The sequence below is a fragment of the Mugil cephalus genome, chromosome 13 (assembly GCF_022458985.1).
Source record: "Mugil cephalus isolate CIBA_MC_2020 chromosome 13, CIBA_Mcephalus_1.1, whole genome shotgun sequence".
In the NCBI taxonomy this organism is placed as follows: Eukaryota; Metazoa; Chordata; class Actinopteri; order Mugiliformes; family Mugilidae; genus Mugil; species Mugil cephalus.
In genome coordinates, this window is record NC_061782.1 from 5,168,297 (window position 1) to 5,188,209 (window position 19,913).

The 19,913-nt window shown below is 43.9% G+C and overlaps 1 protein-coding gene across 1 annotated transcript; it reads right to left on the reverse strand.

The window, feature by feature from the left end:
* Positions 1 to 29: 29 nt before the first annotated feature.
* LOC125018868 (L-threo-3-hydroxyaspartate ammonia-lyase) lies at positions 30 to 8,487 on the reverse strand. The gene is made up of 11 exons (XM_047603270.1): positions 8,228 to 8,487; positions 4,946 to 5,273; positions 4,389 to 4,505; positions 3,911 to 4,152; positions 3,633 to 3,798; positions 2,925 to 3,024; positions 2,692 to 2,767; positions 2,393 to 2,518; positions 1,980 to 2,147; positions 1,807 to 1,864; positions 30 to 591 (listed from the first exon to the last, which is right to left on the reverse strand). The coding sequence occupies exons 1-11, from the start codon at positions 8,341 to 8,343 to the stop codon at positions 493 to 495; spliced, it is 1,596 nt and encodes a 531-aa protein (XP_047459226.1). The 5' UTR covers positions 8,344 to 8,487; the 3' UTR covers positions 30 to 492.
* Between the last annotated feature and the right edge of the window lie 11,426 nt (positions 8,488 to 19,913).

Genomic DNA, 19,913 nt, shown 5'->3' on the forward strand with positions numbered 1-19,913 from the left:
AACATCACAAAAAGCAAAGGCAAAAAGGATGGCTCATACGTCCAGCTTTATTCGGATTTACTCGGATTGACTCTACAACCTTTGATGGTATAAATACAGAAATATATACAGCATTTTAAAAACAGTATCCGTTGAAAAATAAACCTTTTAATGATAGGGACTGGGGGTGAGTGCAGGAGGAGTAAGCGTCTATCTGTACAGTCCGAGCTGCAGCTAATGCAGAGGGTATGATTCATGCTCTGCAGAGAACTAGGTTCATCCTCTGGGTGCAGTCTAGCCACTACACTGTAATTAGGGGTGCCATGATGAACAAGAACAATAGCAGCGTGAGTAACACAAGTAAATATCATTTGCTCTAGAACTTCCAGGCTTCTCTGCATACACTTGCTGAACAAGCATCGTCGTAATGAGTTTATAGAACAGAGCTCGTGTGTCACAGGAGGAGTATAGCTTACAGGATGTGTTTGTGGCGTGTAGTTTGTGTTGCCCTGATCACCGGTCCAGCCAGCATATAGAAGGGTAGCGCTCGCTCAGCATCTTCCGCAGCTGAGCGCTCTGTGTCTTATCTCTGGTTTCCACCACACACTCCACCTGTCAACACGCACACGCATTTACTATTAGCCCTGTGACAACATACATACACACACAACACACTCGCACACATTAGAATCGAGGGTAGGATTACGTAACAGTGAATAAATAATACGATCCGTCGGTGGAAGCCGGGGTAATAACGCAGAGAGGAGATAATGAGACAATTCTGTGGGATTTCCAATTCAACTAAACTGTTTCATTAAATTTTAGAAGAGAGAGAACAAAGCAAATCTATTATTAAGATGCTGCGAGAGGATTCATCAGTCTTTCTTTTGTATTTTTCTCTGGCCAGGGGCTTGCACCGATCAGGCATAACATTATGACCAATCCTAATATTGTGTCAAGCAGTGTCAGTTTTGGATCTAATGCTCCTCTGCATGTTTTTTTTGAGTTGTTCCTTAAGTGTTTTTGTGTGCATGTGTCAAGGATCAATCAGTCATCAATGAGTGTCATTGCTATGGGGTGGGGGGTGCCTGGTCTGGTCTAGGTGGGTGCTACATGTCTAAGTAACATCCACATGAATGAATGCCAGCTCCAAAAGTTTCCCAGCAGAAGATTGAATTGTCACAAGATGGTTTGAATGTTATTTACTTCTCATGTCAGTGGTCATAATGTTTTGCCTGATCGGACCAGACGCCTATTGTGGCTGCAGTGAAAGTTTAACGTGGAATTAAAAAAAAACTCAATGCACTAACTCCGCGATGTCAGTTACACGGTGTATCTGCATCTTCTCAGAATCCAAAGTAAGCCGTCAAACTAGGCTAAGTAAAGCCGTTAAACCTCGGAGGCAAACGACCTGAGGAACAGCACATTATGAACTTATGAACTCAGGTTTTCATTTGTAACCAGAAGATTTACTTATTTTGTCGTTCAGAAGTTACATAGAAGCCACTTTTAACTTTTTCCCTGTTAAAAAAATGTCAATCTTTTGGTACAGGTGTCATATATAACCCTAACCCTAACCCAGCATATTAAGGGTAATGAATAATGAAAATCCGTTAATAAATACTACAGGTCATCATCTCTGTAATTGTAAGTTTCACCTGTAAACAGAGGTATTAATCTATCTTTATTTTACTTTATTTGTATTTTTGGCCTTTTAATTCCCGCCAACTCCCTGACAACTCGGAGCCAAGAATCCCACGGCAATGAGAGCGGATTGTTGAGGAGGAGGAAACAGAATGAGGTGAAGAGGAGAGATTAGTCGCCTACCTTCGCCTTGAAGAGGTCTGACTTGTCACTGTGTTTCCGATGGCAGACGTCCAACAACCTGGGAGGAAAAAGACAAAAGAGGAAAGAATTAGCGGTGACATGAGGCAAACATGGATGAACATACACCATGCAAAAAAAAAAAAAAAAAAAAAGGGTCTGGGTGAAAAACTGACCTGACGTCCTCTCTGGACAGGATGTCCAGCAGCCTGGCCATGTCTCCAGGCCACTCTCCCAGCTGCACGGAGAATTTACTGACCCGTTCGTCCAGCACCAGGGCTCTGTCCACGCACTGCCTCACCAGCTCCAGCTCCATGTTAGCGCTGCTCACCACCACGGCAACCCTACAGCAGAAACATGGGGGACGCTCGTTTTATCCGGAGCCAAACGGATTAAGGTTACTGGTGGTGCTGTGTTGACAAAATGTCGGCTTTTCAGGCACAGAGAAAATACAGCCAACCCTCAGAGTATATCTAAAATTATACAAAGGGGTTTTAAGCATTTAAAAAATAGACCACTTTAACCCTAACCATGAAAGAGTGCAAGTGAAGAGAGCATCCCATTAGGAATATCAACACATCTCACCCACCTTTTGCCCTTCAGCTCGGGTAGTTGTCCGGCCAGGATGGCAGCGAGTCCCATGGCTCCTTCTGTGTCCACAGTGGAGCGTTCAAACTCCTGAAACCGCAGCATTGCTACCAGACAGTCCTCCTCTCTGGGAGCAAAGAAAAATGAACAAACTCCCATGACACACAAATACCAGAACAAGCAATTACAAGGAAGACTCTCACCACCGTGGGTCAAAATGCAGCGAGGACGTCATTATCGCCATCATGAAACCTTCCAGACGAAGTTTTGAAGTGTAAATGTTCTGTGGGAATGCAGTACCTGACGGAGATGACTCTATCCACCAGCTTCTTTGCCAGCTGGAAGGTGTTACAACCAAGCGAACGCTCCATAAGATCTAAGAACAGACACAAGATTTACTGCAGGAGAGAAAAGATAAAGCTCTAACGTGAGAAATCTGCTCTTAATAATGAACTTCGCTGAAATTCACAACCAGTCCTGCACTAAAGGGCCGATACAGGAAGCAGATACCCAAGCATGAAATGAGGTTTTACCTCCGTACAGCTTCTGATTGGGGTTGCTGTGCATGTCTTTGACCGGACTGTCTGTTTTCAGAGATTGTAGAAGCAGAGGGAAGCCTTCCGGTTCAATTCCCTGTTGAACGAGAGTCATCATTTGCATCATCATGAGCGGTAAACAAACAGTTTTAGAGAGAATGCTGAAATATATATACTTTTTATACATTGTGCCTCACTTTTTTACCCTTTTTGCTCACTATAATTACTAATGTCTCTGTGTAATTATGCTACTAGCTACCAAATTTCCCTCGGGATACATAAAGTATCTGTCCATCTATCATATGAATATATGCCAGTGGTAGGTCCATCACTTGTTTCACGGCCTGTGCCAAATGTTTACATTTAAATGAACCATCTGTTAGCAGATTTGTGGCTGTAATCAGTCTCTCTGTTGCTTTGTCCACTACTGAGTCAAGGTTATCAGCATACACCAGGGTATTCTGGTTCAAAATAGAAGGAAAGGGCTCTTCTGTGCCTCCAGTGTGAACTGAAAAGCTCTCAGAGTTTCAGCTGTAGGCAGACAGTGAAATATTTTTAGCCGAGGAATCCAAGGAGTAGAGAAAAGCACACTTGTGTCGGTACCAGGGAGATGTAGGAGGTTCGTAGCAATCTTTGCAATTAAAAAGGGTTTATGGGGTACAGTTTGAGAAACAGCACTGCCGCTCGTGAGAGTTTATTACTTACTATGACTAGAGTCCGTGAGTTAAGATGTTTGATGGCTGCAGCTGTTCCAGCCAGAAGGCCGTACTGTCCTGCAGCAGGAACAACCACTGCATCCAGTTTGGGCACCTGCTCATAGATCTCCATGCCCACAGTGCCCAGTCCTGCCAGGTACGCTTCACTTTCATCTCTGCGAATCCGCAAAGAGAGAACAGAAAACTGATATAATGCACATATTAAAAAAACAGCATGTGTGTTAATGAGCATAGATTTTGTATCAGTAGTAGCTCAGTGAGACTGACTCTTCCAGGTAGAGGTATCCATTCTCTTTGGCCAGGTGGCTGGCGTGTTTCCGGGAGTCGCGTCCCGTGCTGCCGTAAGAGATCACCATGGCGCCGTAGTCTCTGTAGATCCTGAGACGAGGCGAGGAGCAGCACGACGGCATGATGACAAACACCGGGATCTTCAGCTCCACGGCGTGGTGGGCCACGGCCATGGAGAAGTTACAGTCAGTGGCCACGATGACCCCCTTCCTCTGCTGCTCCTGCAGGGACGTAAACTCATGTTGGACGCAGATTCACAAAGTAAATGAACAGTACGGTCCAGAGAACCTTTACAGTGCAGCTTAAACCTAAGAATTTCTAAGTTACTGAGTAATACATGGCTGTCCAGTTGTAGACAACAGTAAGCACATGCAAAAGGATGAAATCCTAAGCTGCACTGTTTTTATTACTACTTGTCGCGCTAGCCGAGGCCTCTCTCTTTCCCCTCGCCACTTACCTGCGTGAGGGAGGCGAGCAGGTACAGCACTCCTCTCTCCTTCACCGAGCCCGTGTAGTGCAGGTGCTCCTTCTTCAGGTAGATCTCCATCCCATACTGTTTGGAGAGTCTGGAGTACTGCAAAACGCAAAGAGGCGCCATTAGAAGAGCCGAGCTATGTTTATCGTCTGGAGTGAAGCATCCAAGGCTCTAAACAACAGTAAACAGAAGCTGATGTAACTGGAGGACATGTTGCATGAATACTGTGTTTTTACCCCATTAAATGCAGTAAAGTTAATCTAGAAACGAAACACGTGCACAATATTATACTGTAAATGGTTGTCAGAATAGTTGTCCATAGTCTTAAGATTTCTGTTTAATTTTCTTCGGTGGCAATGAGTGAAGATTGATGAACCTTTTCTCAAGGCCAATTCAGAAATTTGCCAAGAGGTGGAGTGTGTGTGGAGCTGAATGATGCCTAGACCACCTGTAAGATAGATAGATGGCTGCATTGAGGCTCAGTCAATGCAGCCATCTATGCATAACTCCCTATGTAACCTCATGTTGCTCCAGCTCACTGTGCATGGCGTCTTCTGGATCCCTGACTGGATCCTGAAAGCTGCTGCGCTGATATCCTCAAACCGGAGGTACAGAATAGGGGGTCTGGGGACGGTCCTGAACTCGCTGAGTCGTCTGGTTTTCGGGGGTTCCATCAGCTTGATCTCGGGACTCCCCACCACTTTGAGGTCATGGACCCTCACATCCCCGTTGAGAAGTTCCTCCTCACCGAAGTCCTTCAGGCGCTCCGGTTCGATGAGGGTGGGTCTGCGGCCTGCGGTGCCATTGCAGACGGAGCCAAATTTGTAAGAGCAGCCGGGCAGACTGGGGCCCAAACGCAGCTCCTCTCTGGAGAGACAGAGACACACAAACATGAAGTCCAAATCCAGAAATTCCTAGTTATATAAAAGTTGCGCTGCATATAACTAGAAGAAGATTAAAGACAAAATTAAAATTAATCAACTTGCAGAAAGTTAAAGCATGTCTGATATCATTAATTACCACTACATTGGCATTTTTGTCTTCCTATAACCACATTCTTTGTGGCAAGCTAATGCAGCAAGCTCCATTATCTGAGACTCAATTTGCTTGTTAGTAATAAACTGAAAAGATAAAAACTGAGCCAACAATGACGCTGTGAAAATAATGAATGGTGAATTTCTTGCTTCGTTAATCAAAAGCACAGACAGCGAATGCACCATCGGAGAGGGCTTCAAATCGGTTATTGTTTTTAGCTGCGTGTTCACCGCTGAACTGTTACACAACCAGTATGTGGCTGGTTTCCAGTCTCTGCAAGTTCCTAATGAGCTGGAAACCAGAGATTTCTGAACAATGATAAAACACTAGAGCCAAGTTAATTACAACCACCTGCACACACATATCGGGCTTTGGATGCATTCACACTCTGAAACTATGACAAAGACGTCACTGCAAAGAGCTACCAGTCTCGATCACGATCGAGAAACTTTCTAAAGTGACAGTATTGCAGTTTAGATGAAAATCAATCTCACCTTGACCCTCCTGTGACGGGACATGACTATACTCTCACAACCGTCATTCTTTAATCTAAGATGAATTGTATCCAGTCTCTGTGACAGATTACATCTTTAAGTCGGATGATTTATCGGCTCCTTCAGCTCCTCTTTTCGGGAGATGCACACACAATTAAAGTGGCCGTTTTGTGGTAAAAAAAAAAGCAGGGCACGTTGATTTATAACAGCCCTGCAAATGGGCCCAGGGTGTAATCAGATCCTACAATTTAAATTATTCAGCTTCTTTCCCAGTCTAGTCTCATTTCTCGAGTGACACAACACGGATGGGATCAAACTCACTTTTGGATGTTTCTCTCGCCACCTAGTTAGCGAAGAGGCCTTTTACACAGTAGAGACATAATAATAGGATTACATCCCCTGGAGATTAACTCAGTCTCTCAGCCACTAAAGTAGATCACAAATGGTTAACAGCTAAGTTTGAAACTTTGTCTAGGGTTGTGTGACAGGATTGTGTCAGTCGTATCTACAGTTTAGATTTGCAGCATCAATCAGGTCACATCAAGAGTAATATTAGTGAGCATGCACTGAAGTAAAATAACATCAAAAGTCCACCGGGTGGTGCAGCTTTACCAAACAACAGTGAGAATGTTGCTCAGCGGAGGCAGCAGTCTGCAGAGAACATCCCGCTCTATTTATACCACAATGATCTGTCATAAGCAATACTCTGACCTTTCACCTCATCTCCTGGGTCTATTACTGCTCCATGCCCTACCTGTCCATCACCACCTTCAGCCTCCAATATTCAACCACGCGGCGTTGTCTCATCACGACTACAAAAAAAAAAAAAGAAAAAACAGAAAAGTCCGATGCTGCACCTGTCGTTACGGCGCTTTGAATCAAAGGCGGCGTTCAAAAACAGCATCAAAAGGAGGAAAGAGCAACATGGCAGCCTCAAAAAGCCTCATCAAAAGAGAAGCTGAAGAGTCAGAATGGTAAAAAAAAAAGCTTCTTTTATTTCTAAATGGAACAAAAAGTGGTGATGAAGCAAAAAGTGAAGGGAGCATTTCAGCCCACCAGGCTTTCATCATCATCTCAGCTATCTAATGTCCTTATAAGGAATAAATGCCCTAACCGCCTGCTGCTCTGCTTCCTTTTCTTGTGTGTTACTGTGGGAAAAAACGTGTCTCCTAGCACTATATGACCCTGATCACGGATGTTGCACCATTGCAAGAGCAGTTCTGCATCTTTCTTTTCTTTTTTTCTCCCCCTGTCTTTGCAAACTGTCTTGCATTTTTGTGGCTGCTATCTTTTCAGGCCTTCTGCTAGTTTTAGAAACAAAAGACACTGCAAAGTTTGCAGACTCAGGACAAGGAATTTCAAGGTTGAGCTACTTTTTTGGGATTAGTTTTACATATTATTAAAGTCTTACAGTCATTCTTAAAGCCTTACAGCATATTTTGCTTAAGCTACGACAAATGCAGAATGAATGAGATCTTCACAGAGCTAAACCACAGGGTTGCATGAAATGGGACACTTTAACGGTACTTTTTTAAAATCCAGTGCCAGTTTTTGATTTCCCTTTGCCTTTCCCTAAATCGGTCAAACTGACCCAGAAACAAAGAGGAGAATAAGGTAAACTAATAAACAGAAGAGCAGGGAAGAGATAGGAGAAGATGGATGGGGATGGAAGAGGAGGACATTTCTGTGGATGGAACAAGAGAACCTTTGGGGAAAACAGTCTGAGGGTGACAATTTGATTTTGGGCTCACAGGAGCCCAAAAGAGAATTTGGAGGATTAATGCTCTCTAATGGAAGTTCCTTTCATGATTTACTGAAGGAGTCAACAGAGGAAGAGACTTGAGACTCGAGGGTGTTTTTGTTAGGATGGGCTGCAAACACAGAGGATGTGGAGGGTGAATGTAAGACGCTGCAGCACAGAACAGAGGGCAGGTCCGTTACTACAGGGGTGATGTGGGTAGGGGTCTGGAGCATCCAGGTAGGGCTGCTATCGGTAGGGGTCTGGAGAGTCCAGGAAGGGATCATATGGGTAGGGGTCTGGAGCATTCAAGTAGGACTCTTATGAGTAGTCGTCTGGAGCATCCAGGTAAAGCTGATATGGGTAGGGGTCTTGAGCATTCAAGTAGGACTCTTATGAGTAGTGGTCTGGAACATACAGGTAGGGCTCATAGGGGTAAGGGTCTGGAGCATCCAGGTAGGGCTGATATGGGTGGGGGTCTGGAGCTTCCAGGTAGGGATCATATAGGTAGGGGTCTGGAGCGTCCAGGTTAGCTACATGTTGCAATGTCCCACCTCTGCCAGAAGGGGTCATTCTCCTCGCTGTCTTTGAGTGCAGGTCTGGGGGAGTACAGTCGCTCGAGTCGCTCGCTCAGGTAGCCTGAGTAGAATAACTGGGCGGCAAAGTTCATCCTGGCTAGAGGACTTTCCTCCTTCAGTCCAACAACCGTCTGGCTCTGAATCCCTCGCCTGTCGTGTCCGAGGGATAAGAGGACACTGGCTGCAGCTGCGTCCACGCCGTAATGTCTCCTGCCACAGGTTCCTCCCCTCTTCCACCGTCCAGTCGCTATTTAAGAAGGGATTAACCGTGTGCACATGCTTGTTGGCAACGAGTGGCCTCTCCGGTTGGCCTGGCCCCTCCCAGGGCTCTATTCCTGGGCCCAGGCCGAGATTACTTCCACTTCCTGTGACGTAGCTCTAATCAGACGCTCTAAGGAGATAGATGCAGACTTAGGGGTTATCTAGGGAGCAGTGATCTTAAGGCTCAGCTACACAGAGGAGACAACTGTGGGATGGAGGATCAGAAAGGAGGAATTGTGGGTTAGGACGATGCCAAAAAGGGAAAAGGGACAGGTTTGTGTCCACAACATGTTACGTACTCATTTCTGTCGCCAAAGAACCAATGGTTGAACTTTTATCCTCATTTTGAAGGATGCATTTTGCTTTTAACTGCATCTGGATGCATTGAGGGAAACTTTCTATTTCACTGTTACATAAAAGGCGTTGTAACAGATTTGAGGAACACAAATGAATAGTTTATGTTGCGTTAATTCTAGAAAGACACAAGGCAGACAGACTACTGACACTTCAGGGAAAGTGGAGAATAGGTAAATTGGCTGCTGTCTGCATCTCAGTAGGTAGCCCAGATCCACTACAGCTCTGATCAGGTGCCCAACATGTCCCTCAAATCTGAACCAAGCAACGTCAGTGATGCCAGTGTAATCCGTGTGCCCGAATCCTGGAACAGTTCCCCCTAAGTACATACGGTTGTAAAAGGCTTGCAGATAATGAAGCGTAATGAATGGAAGGTGTGCAGTCCGGAGCCAACTTCCTCATTACAGTGGGGGGTATTGCCAAGCAAAGTGTCAGTCACAGAGGAGGAACGTAGCGTTCAGAGATTTTCTCGTGGGTGTCTGATGTCTCTGACAGTCGGCTGTGAACTGAGCTCGCAATAGTTCGTATAAAAATACTCAGATAGGCCTCTGTAAATGTAGGGAACTTTTTGCAGGCCTGTTTGTTTGGCTGGTAAATCCGTAACCCTTGTACTCTTCTGTCAAGCAGGAATGCTGAGGTGGTGCTTTTGTAAGGTACACCAGCACCACATCCATGGTTAGGGCCTTAGTAGGATTGCAGATGAAGAGGCCTTTTGTTTCTCCCTGAACACTTTTCTGTTATTAGAAGCGGTTTCTGGTTTTGCAGCTTTCCAAAACTAATAACCCAACAAGCATGCCCACTTCATACAGCAAGCAGCCAAGTGTGCAGAGGCGGGGAAAAAAAGCTTTGGTTTAAACCTTCCCTAAAGTTATGTGTCTTTGTTATTCGTACATCTACTCACTTCGTCTAATTGCTTATTCCCATTTAATTTTATCTCATGATAGTGCCATTTAAAGCCATGCTCAAACTATCAACGAGACCTCACATTGTCCTCATCGTGCGCTGCTCCACGAGAGGGGGAAGATGCCTATTGTCATTAATCTGCCTCCTCATGACAAGCAGCGTTGGGTACAGGAGCTGCTGCTTTCTAAATAAGCTCCATCTGTCTATCTTTGATAGTAGTGAGTAGTTGAGATAGTTGTGTTGTACTGTTCAGAATCAGAATCAGAATCAGTGTTGTGATTTCTTTGTTTAAAACTGCATTTCTTTTTATGATAGACTACACTGAAGTAACCCATCTGGGCAGTTCAAGTACAAAACTTAATATCAGTCTTTATCGTGTGTGTGTGTGTTTTGATATTTTTTCAATAGGTTTTGTTCTGGAAACCATCAGCTGTGCCTGTAGACTGTGTAAATATGGACAGCGGAACTGCTCCTTCACAAATGCAGCAAGTAGAGCTCCCCCTAGTGGCTGCTGCAGTATAGGTCATAAGCTCCACCCCCTGGAACATGGGCCCATTGACTGTATGGACAACCCCACCGGCACCAATTGGATTCAGAATCACCCATGGTCGCCATTTACTCCGCCCACCCTTGAATATTCCAACTATGGACATGGAGGGTCATGTCGGACGTTGAGACCCGCCCACCCAACTCTCGGCTACCTGTTAGCTCAGGCTACCACCTGTCACTCAAAGCGGGAACGACCTTATTTATGCAGAATTTTAAACCAAAAAGTAATGGAATGAGTTAGAAAAAAATTGACCCCCGTACAGTTGTCACGAATGGTGAAATAAACTATTGAGACCAAAATAGTTTTTTGTACCAGGTTGCGTTTAATAATGATGTAAAGTTGGGCTTTTTAACACAGTCACACTCAGAATTAGTTTGCTGAACTCCTCTGTGTCCATACATCCAAATGCAGAGAGTCATCATTCTCCACACAAACTTCAATAGAGATTGACTACGACCACAAGGTCTGAGAATCTGTAATCACTCACTGGTTTTCACTGGAGCTGGAACGATAGAGCCAAAATTGTGCAGAACAGATGTCAAACAGGATGTATTGGAAAAGACGTCTCAATAGACAGTTTGAGACCCCCCTCACTGTAAAACAATGAGGTTGCATTAAGTTATGTGAATGCATTTCTTCTCTTTGGGTTTTTGATATCAAACTCTCACATTTTTTAAATTAGATATAAGTACTACCTTGAAATGGAGAAACGTTTGAAACAAAAAGAGGATTAAACCACAGTATTACAACGTCCATAAGCATGTAGGTGGATTTTAGAACACGTTTCTCTACCAGAAATGTAAATGGCTCAAATAAAATAAAGGTTCAATTTCTGAGTAAACAAAATGTGAGATGAGTCTGTCTGAATTTACAGAAACTTTAGGCGTCAAGATGAGAAATGGATTTAGTTAAATTGATCTTAACTTGGAAATGTGAGTAGGAATTATATTATTTAACTCAAGTTAAAGCCATAAATATTTACTTAGATGAAACCTTTTTATTGACTCGCTGTTGTATCTGCAGCCTCAGTAGCTATCGGTTACACTCGGTCACAATCCAAGCCCCTAAACATGCCAAACATTTGTTCTTTTAGTCAAACTAAGTCCAGCGTTGTGGGTACAATGAGCTTATGGCACAGTCGGTTGAAATCAAAGCTCACTTAATGAGTTGTTTTTGAAACTCGGATTGGATTTAGCTTCTTAAAAAGTGGAAAGAAGACAGTGTATGCCAGCACCCACAAGGGCACAAGACACCTGAGCCCTGAAGAGCAACAACAACACGTAACGTCCCCTTCCTCCGCAGCTTCCTCCCTCCCAGGAGGTTTTAACGAGGTCCGCGTCGATGATGGAGGTGGAGCTGACTGGGGCGCCTTCAGTCTTTGTGCGCTCGTGGTAGCATCTGGCCATCGCCAAGTACCGGGAGGCACCAGGCGAAACAAAGAGACGCACAGAGCACAGGAAGATGAGGGCAGGACGGAATTAGAAGGTGAGAAGGTGACCCCGCCTCCAGCAGCCTGTCACACCACGGATCAGCGTGACGCCGGCCGACTGGATGCCATGATCCCAACCCCACCTCCACCCCCTCAGCCCCCACCCACCCCACGGCTCTGTGCTCCAGTAGACGAACAGTGTATTTTCTTGGCAGGGCCTGAATGGACAGTTGCAGGATGAACTTTGACACACATCAATCTCAAGCAAGTTTCAGCCTGATCGGGGTCGGATGCAAAACTTGTCTGCGCTGTTACATCTGAGACGACGGGTACAGGAGTGTGGAGCACGAATTAAACTAAACTCTTTCTATTTATAGACTCTTAAAGGAGATTTTTGATGTCTGCAATATTGCATGTTTTTACTGCTGCCCTAGATATATTCACGTATCTCAACTTTTTCGTTTTTTGTTTTTATTGCTCTGCACATTTACAAATTACCTGACCTTTCTCTTCTAACATTTTGATGTTGTTTTTCTACGCCGGCTGCAGAAGGATGTAACATCTACCCAGGGATCCGAGCAAACAAACGGCTCAACTAAAAGCTGCGTTCACGGCAATTTTTATTAATGCACATCGTCCGTGTTGAGTCAAATGCTTTCTGAATAATTGAGACAACCAAGAGAAAAAAAAAATGTCTGTTCCTTTATGAAAATTTGAAAAGATTGTGTCTAAACTTCTGAGTATGTAACAACAGGAAGTTGTTTCTTTCTTGTGTGCTCCTTAAAGCGTGTCAAATTCAGCCTGACAGCATGAAATGAATTTTCTTTTGCTCGCGTCTCTTCGATTTTGTATCTCTCCTCCTTTGAGGGGTTTGATACAACTGTAATAGGAATCACCTGTGCGAGATGAATCACGTAAGTGTTTCTCTTCTTGACTCCTTGGCCTGGATCTTTTGTTTCATATCTGCTGCAGGGCCAGAAACGTCTCCCGACTGTCTTCTCTCATTCCTCGGCTGATGCCTCCTTCCCCTCTTCCTCCAGCTTCGTTATTTCGACGTCTTAACCCGCAGATCTGCTTAGGCGGCCAGACGAAGTGAGCCGAGCGGAGGGCTGAACACACGTCTGGCTTAATGAAGATGACTCTACGCGGCGGTCTTGGCTGGCGGTGTGTGGGAAGGCCGGTGAGTCACACACAGACGGAGTCGGTTCAGTGGGAACCAATCAATGCGATTATAAAGGGCATTCTCTGCAGCTGGATTGATTTAGATTTTTTTTTTCTGACTTACCGCTGAACAAAAACAAGCTTTTCAGCCCCGAGATGTTTCTCTTGATTTCATCTGCTTCGAGAAATCAAACAAAAACTTTAGTCTGACCTCGTATGACCAGAAATAAGTAACATCTGACGGTGGTGACGCAGGGTATGAATTTAAAGGATAGTTCTGTTTTGACTAAAGCATCTTGAGACCGTCCCCTTGTTTTTCAGGTTTTTCTTATTGACAGTGGAAGATAACGAATGAATGAATGAAAGTTTATTTGAACACACAGAATAAAAGAAAAGAAAGCAAACAAACGACAAAAATAATAAGACAACAACACAAAGTAAAACAACAAAACTTAATACATTTTATGTTCAATAGGAATAGGAAGAAGCCAAGGAAGAAGATAACGGCTGCTCACTAGATATTTTCTCTTTTTTGGATTTTCTGTAAAACCCTAGAGATGGTTGTGCGTGAAAATCTCAGTAGATCAGAAGTTTCTGAAATATTCAGACCATCTGGCACCAACAATCACACCACGTTCAAAGTCACTTAAATCCCCTTTCTTCTCTATTCTGATGCTCGGTTTGAGCTTCAGCAAGTTGTCTTGATCACCTCTACATCAACTAAATGCATTGAACTGCAGCCATGTAATTGGCTGATTAGCAATTTGTGCTAACAAGCAATTGAACAGGTGTACCTAATAAAGTGGCAAGTGAGTGTATAATGACAGTGAGACATAAAAAAAACAAAAAAGAGATAACAAATAGTAGCAGCATATAAAAACTTCCTCTTTACACTTTACTTTGAGCTGATTTAAATTTGGAACATCATATGCGTGCTTTTTTATTAACTCCAGTGAAATGTGAAAATGTCAGGAACACCTAAGTCTTGCACCACATACTAAATAAAACCGGATCTCCCCTTGATTCGACAGCCAGCCAGCGTGCAGCTGTGCCGAAGTGAGAAATGAGTCCCCTCCCCGGCACAGCCGCTCCCACCCCCTTCCCAGACCTTCCCAGACACTGAGCGTTTTTGTCCCGCATCTCATGTTTTCATTTGGAAACTGGCCGCTACCAAGTCAAGGAGGGAATATCTGGAGAGCGAGAGAGCGAACGCAGGGCAAAGAGGAAGACGGGAGGAAGAGTTTTCCGGAGGAGAAGAGCTTCGGCTTTGTAACCTGGTTCGGGATTAAAGGAGATCTCGGGGGCCTCTTTCTCTCACGCGCTCTTCACTCGTCGACACCAGCTGCTCGCCAGGTTTTCCTTTCCATCATGATCAGCGCCTCCAACGCCTCGATTGGTCTCCTGCTCCTCCTTCTGATTGGCTGCGCTGCAGCAGGTAAGAGATGGAGTCGGGCGTGGTCTGCAGTAGGGTCGCAGGTCAAACAGGAAGAGCTGTACATCCGATGGCAGCCGAGCCATGCGTTACGTGTATTCACCATGTCTTTGTTTTCTAAGTGTGTGTACACGATGGTTGGATGAACACGCATGAAGCAGAACTGACATCATATATGTGAGTGTGTGTGTTCAGGGCCTCGCCAGCACATCTGTTACTAATTTAACCGCAGCCCCGAGCTAATCTAACACACCGTCAGCACAGTTTCAAACATTCACCTCATCTGTTCTGTGCCTGTGCCCTGCCTCTCCAACCAGTGTTGCAGCTCTGTTTACCAGCGTTACCAGAATCCAACGGAAATTAACAGAAATGTGGGCCAGTCCTCCAGAGGCAAATCTGTGAGTGACGGTCTCAAGTGTGAACAACACTGACTTCATACTGAAAGAATGGCTGCGGGAAGCGGACAGAATGGACACACATGCACACAAACACAGCTACATGTAGTGGGTCATTTCATTTCAAAAGCTTTGTTTTGTTTTGCAGAATAATTTTTTCTCTAAAGTGATTTATGTCTAATTGAGGAAAAAGTAACTCGGAGTGTGTTGGAGTGTGCTGTGGTTTTTAAAGACACAGATGAAGTGCAATCATCAACCTGTCGCCACTTCCTTGCATCGGCCAAATAGATGTTTTTTTTTTCCCGGGGATACGAGCGGCAGCATCATGTGAGTTTGGAGCCAAAGTTGGAGCCGCGATATCGACCACCTCACCCCAGTTATACACTGTACTCATTTATTCTCTCACAAACACATGGGGCCACTTTACGGAGCGGTTGGCATGACAACTGGTATGACGCATCCTGTTTCTATAGTGTCCAATAACTAAAACATATCCAAAAAATTGACATCTGAACATGCATCAACATTATATTAACTACCTAAACTGAGTGTGTGGAGTTTATGACGTGTACTGCAGCCTGCGGCCAGTCACCAGGGGGAGCTCTACTTGCTTTAGCTTCATTTTTGAAGACCAGTCCTTCTTTATACAGTCTATGAGTACAATAAGGTCACGGCTTCGATCTCCTTCATGCCACATAACAGAGGTGTCTTGAGCAAGCACGTACAACCCCCCCTCAAACTGCTCCTCGGGCATTTTGCATGGATGCAATTGTGCTCACTTGCAAGGATTAACTACATCAAACAAATTCCTTTTCTCTGTGTGTACGTATATTGTATACACAGTAAAACGGATTGGACTGGAAATGTCAGCTTCCAGTCAAATATATAGGAAAGAAGTGTGTATGCTACACTTTAAGCAGCTTTAAATTTAAATTGTGATGCTGTGTTCATATTACTGGCAACACAAAAAAGCAAAACTTAAACGCATTGCTGTGGTTTAAAGTTTGTCAGCATTTGGATGTTCCCCTACTGGCTTGGAGCCTCAAGCACAAGCTGCACCTCTGTTTGCCTTCAAATAGAAAATGTAAGCTCATGGTTATGATATAGTAACAAAAGGTTTTGAATACAGTCAGACTGGGTCGTATAGACCTTTCTTTTAAAAAACACAAACAAAAAACACAAACATGTTTGAAGTCAGTTTGTGTCTTTTGTGTTCAACACAAAATGAGAAGGGAGAAAGAAAATCAAAAGTCGTAGCGCTCCAAGGATTATTAGCTGTTGAACAAACAAAAAAAATGAGAAAAAAAGTTGGAAAGAGCTCAATATATTTTGGCTTACTGAAAGTTACCAACTCACTTCCCGCTGGCTACAAAAGTAAATGTCAGAATAGTTTGTGGTTATGCAGGGAAGGAAGGAATGGGCTTTCAAATAACCACAGAATATTCTTGTTCAGTCCCTGGCAAGCAGTATCGCTAGTATCGCTGATGCTCAGGAAACAACATGCTCTCATAGCTAGCTAGCAATCTTTGCTAACATTTGTCGCTTGTGAATATGTCCCCTCTTTTTCACCCACCGTGCCGAAGAGATGCATATAAAAACGATTTGTTAAACCGAGGCTCTGACCGCTACTAACTTCTCAATTTGGCACTTGACTGAACTGGTTCTGTGGACGCTCAATTCAGTGCACAAACCTACAGAGCTGGAAAAAAACACATGCACACACGCTCAGCACACACTTTCTCCTTTGTCCTCGGGTGGAGTCGGTGAGTCAGAACATCAGAACTTGCCTTTTTTGTGTCCTGTGTGTGGAGAAATTACGTGGTCCAAGTATTTCTCACATTGTGGGGACCTAACCCTGTCTGCACAGTCACTTTATATGGACCAAAATAAAAACAAGTCCCCTCAAAGGCCAAATACTTACAAATGAAGTGAAAGCTTATACTATGCCTTCTTTAGAAACACAAGCTGGTGATAATATATCATCTTGGCATCGGTCATGTAAATTGTGCCTGCAGTGCACACACCACAGAGTTAGCTTGGGAGACTCTGCAGGTAAGACATTCATCAGGAACATCAGCATGTAGCTTTCTGTTGCAAGTTTTACAATTTAAAGGGTGATTCAAAAGCCCCCCTCCAACCCTACTTTTTATTTTTTTTTCATGGTCATGATCGGGAAACCAGCAGAACATCCTGTTACAGCGGCAGATTGTGGCCGCTGTGAAATGTAGCAGCAGAAACCACCACTTTGATCAATTCACATGCGTCCAGATTCCGGTCCAGCAGAACTTTCATGTCTTTTGCAGACTTTTCATAATGCATCTGTCACTGTCAAATGAAAGCAGCAGAGCTTTGCCAAGTCTTCGTACGCCCGAGTGAGTTCTACGAAAATGTCCCCGCTGTGAAGCAAACACCAGTGCAGACATCTGCTTTGTCCACTCGCTGAGAAAGGCTGATGAACTAGCTCTACCTTCCATGCAGACATCACTTTTTTTCTTGGACCTGTTCCAGCATGTACTGAACTTGGCACACCTTTGCACAGAATAAACTGTCTCCGTGGGACATTGTACTAAATTCAAGACAGCTCTGATGCTTATGCATGACATAGAGGACAAAGTGTAGGATGAGATATAGACATCATACCTTCCTAAATGTTGTTGCAGTCTTTAATGCTCAGAGTAGAAAATATATAAGTTATCATTATAACCATTATTTGATGTCAGATGAATATGGCAGCTGTAAAGCGGCTGCTGAAGAGCATACAAGCCCCAAACTAAGCCGCAGTCTGTGTTTATTTCACAGTCGACTGAATGCCTGGTGTTTTTTTTTTTTTTGTTCTAAAATGAATATTTCCACAAGCTTGCCCATTTGAAGCTCTGTGTTCCAGAAAGGACTTAAAAACAACCAGGAGAGGTTGAAATAAGTAATACAGAGGAATGAAATTCAACTTTATTTTAACCTGAGAGATTAAGTGTAGTGCTCAAATACCTGTCTGATATGATTGGCTATTGAACCAAAGAAGAGGAGAAGAAGACGGGTTGGAAAGAGTGCACATTATTTTGGGTGACTAGCCATTGCCAACGCACTTCCCACTGGCTACAAATATTTACTTCAAAATAGTTTTTGGTTATGCAAGGAAGGAAGGAATGGGCTCCCAAATAAGCACAGTATATCCTTGTTTGGTCTCTGGCAAGCAGCCACAAGGAACAATATTGACAAAACCCGGCGTCTTAGTATCACTGATGCTCAGTAACAACATGGGCTGTCGGGCATTAGCTGTCCTCATACACTCCAAATGTTTCATCTAAACAAGAGTGACAGCATCGTCTCCAGCGTTCAGTCAATGAATGAATGGGACATTCAGTTATTTATCCAGCATTTAAATACTATCAACGCAAGCTTGGCACGCTGCCACTAAGAAGGTGTTAGAAAATGGAAGCAGAGCCCTGCCAGTGATTGCAGGCTTCCCCTCGAATGTGCTGGCTTCAAAGAGAAGCAGATAATTGGAAACATAACTGTGAGGGGGGGAAAAGGCTGGAACAATGAGGCCCTCCCCATCCCGCTGAAGTGAAATCACACCGACGAAAACTCTCCTCAGAGCATACGGTTGCGTAGTTTTATTCTCATTATTGATGGCTGAGGTAGATCCTTTCATAAAATCCAAGAAAAAAGAGCATATTCCCTGTTTTTAGCTTTTAGGTCTTGAAATTTATTTTAAGTATCTGTCTTCACATTGTTTGATGAGTTACAGGAGTCTACTTAAAACAAGCTCTTTTTTTTGTTGTTGTTGCTGAGCCGTAAGATAAATAGCACATGAAGCTACTGCCAGCAGTTAGTCAGCTTAGCATGGAAGATAAATAGCCTTCAACACCACCGCCAGTTGTCAGTTAGCCTAGCGTGCATAATAAATAGCACATGGAGCTACAAGCAAAGGTCTGTTAGCTTAGCGTGGATGATAAGTAGCTAAAGAAGCCACAGTCAGTGGTCCGTTAGCCTAGCATGTATGACAAATACCATATAGCTACAGCAAGCATGCAGTTAGCTTAGCACAGACACAGTTTGTTTTGGGTTCAAAAATAAGGTAAAAAATTGAATTTTCATCTACAATAAATTTAAGCTAGCTAGCCATGCATGCAGCAAACATGTTTTGGGTGTTTATCTACATTTATGTTGCACACAGCCTAAACTGAACTCCCCAAACCAGGATCTCTCTTTTTATCGTCTCTGTAGGTTTATGTGGGAGATACATAAGATGTTGCGATTGGTTTAATGAATCTGTCTTTGTATGCAGTTGCATGGCCTTTAATTTAACCATAAAGGAGTATCAGCTTTTCCCAGTATCAATCCAACTCTCAGCAAATTTCTTAAAATGTTGAACTATCCCTTCAGTTCCATATAGTTTTTAAACGGTCCGCTTTAATATCACATCAAAAATGTCATCTCACGGTTTATTTCTACCATTTATTTGCTCCCCTCGAAGCTTATTAAATCCCAGGTTGTGCATCCATAACAGTGAGTAATGCTTCATTCTCTTTTCAGGACCGGAGCCCGGAGACCAACGGCCTCGAGCGGTGCGTTCAAGTGCCTGTCAAGAGCACACAAACCTTCACAACCGCCTGGATGTAGTGGAGAAGGTGCGATTTCCAAACCAATCTCAGACCTCGGCGGTTGCAAAACCATCAGGGGTCCTGGAAATTTTTTTTCCTCTTGCTTTGGTGTTGTCAACTTCTTTATTAAACATCAGCTTTTTTTCTCCACCTGGAGGCTGCCAAAAAATCTGCAGCATTTCCTTTCAAGAGTAGGATGTCGAAAGAGCCGTGGCTCATATCCACCTCAAATTCCACTTGTTGCGAATACAAATAAATAAATAGACAGCTCATGATTTCTCAACTTTCTCTACCCATCTGACGAACCCCAGACTTACTTTGACTTTACCTTACTAGCGGTTTTGGGCGACTGTTTTATTCATTTGATTGTATTATTCACAAGTCATAATTCCATTATTCATACTTATTGATATATTATTCATACATCGACCTCACGCGTATTATGTCTTCCGTGTCCTGCAGAGAGTAGAGGACAAGGTTGAGAAGTTGGAAGTGGATCTGGCAGCTCTTCTGGAGGCCATCGATGCGCCGCAGTGGCACCCCCTGTTGGACAAAGCAGGGAAGACAGCTGTG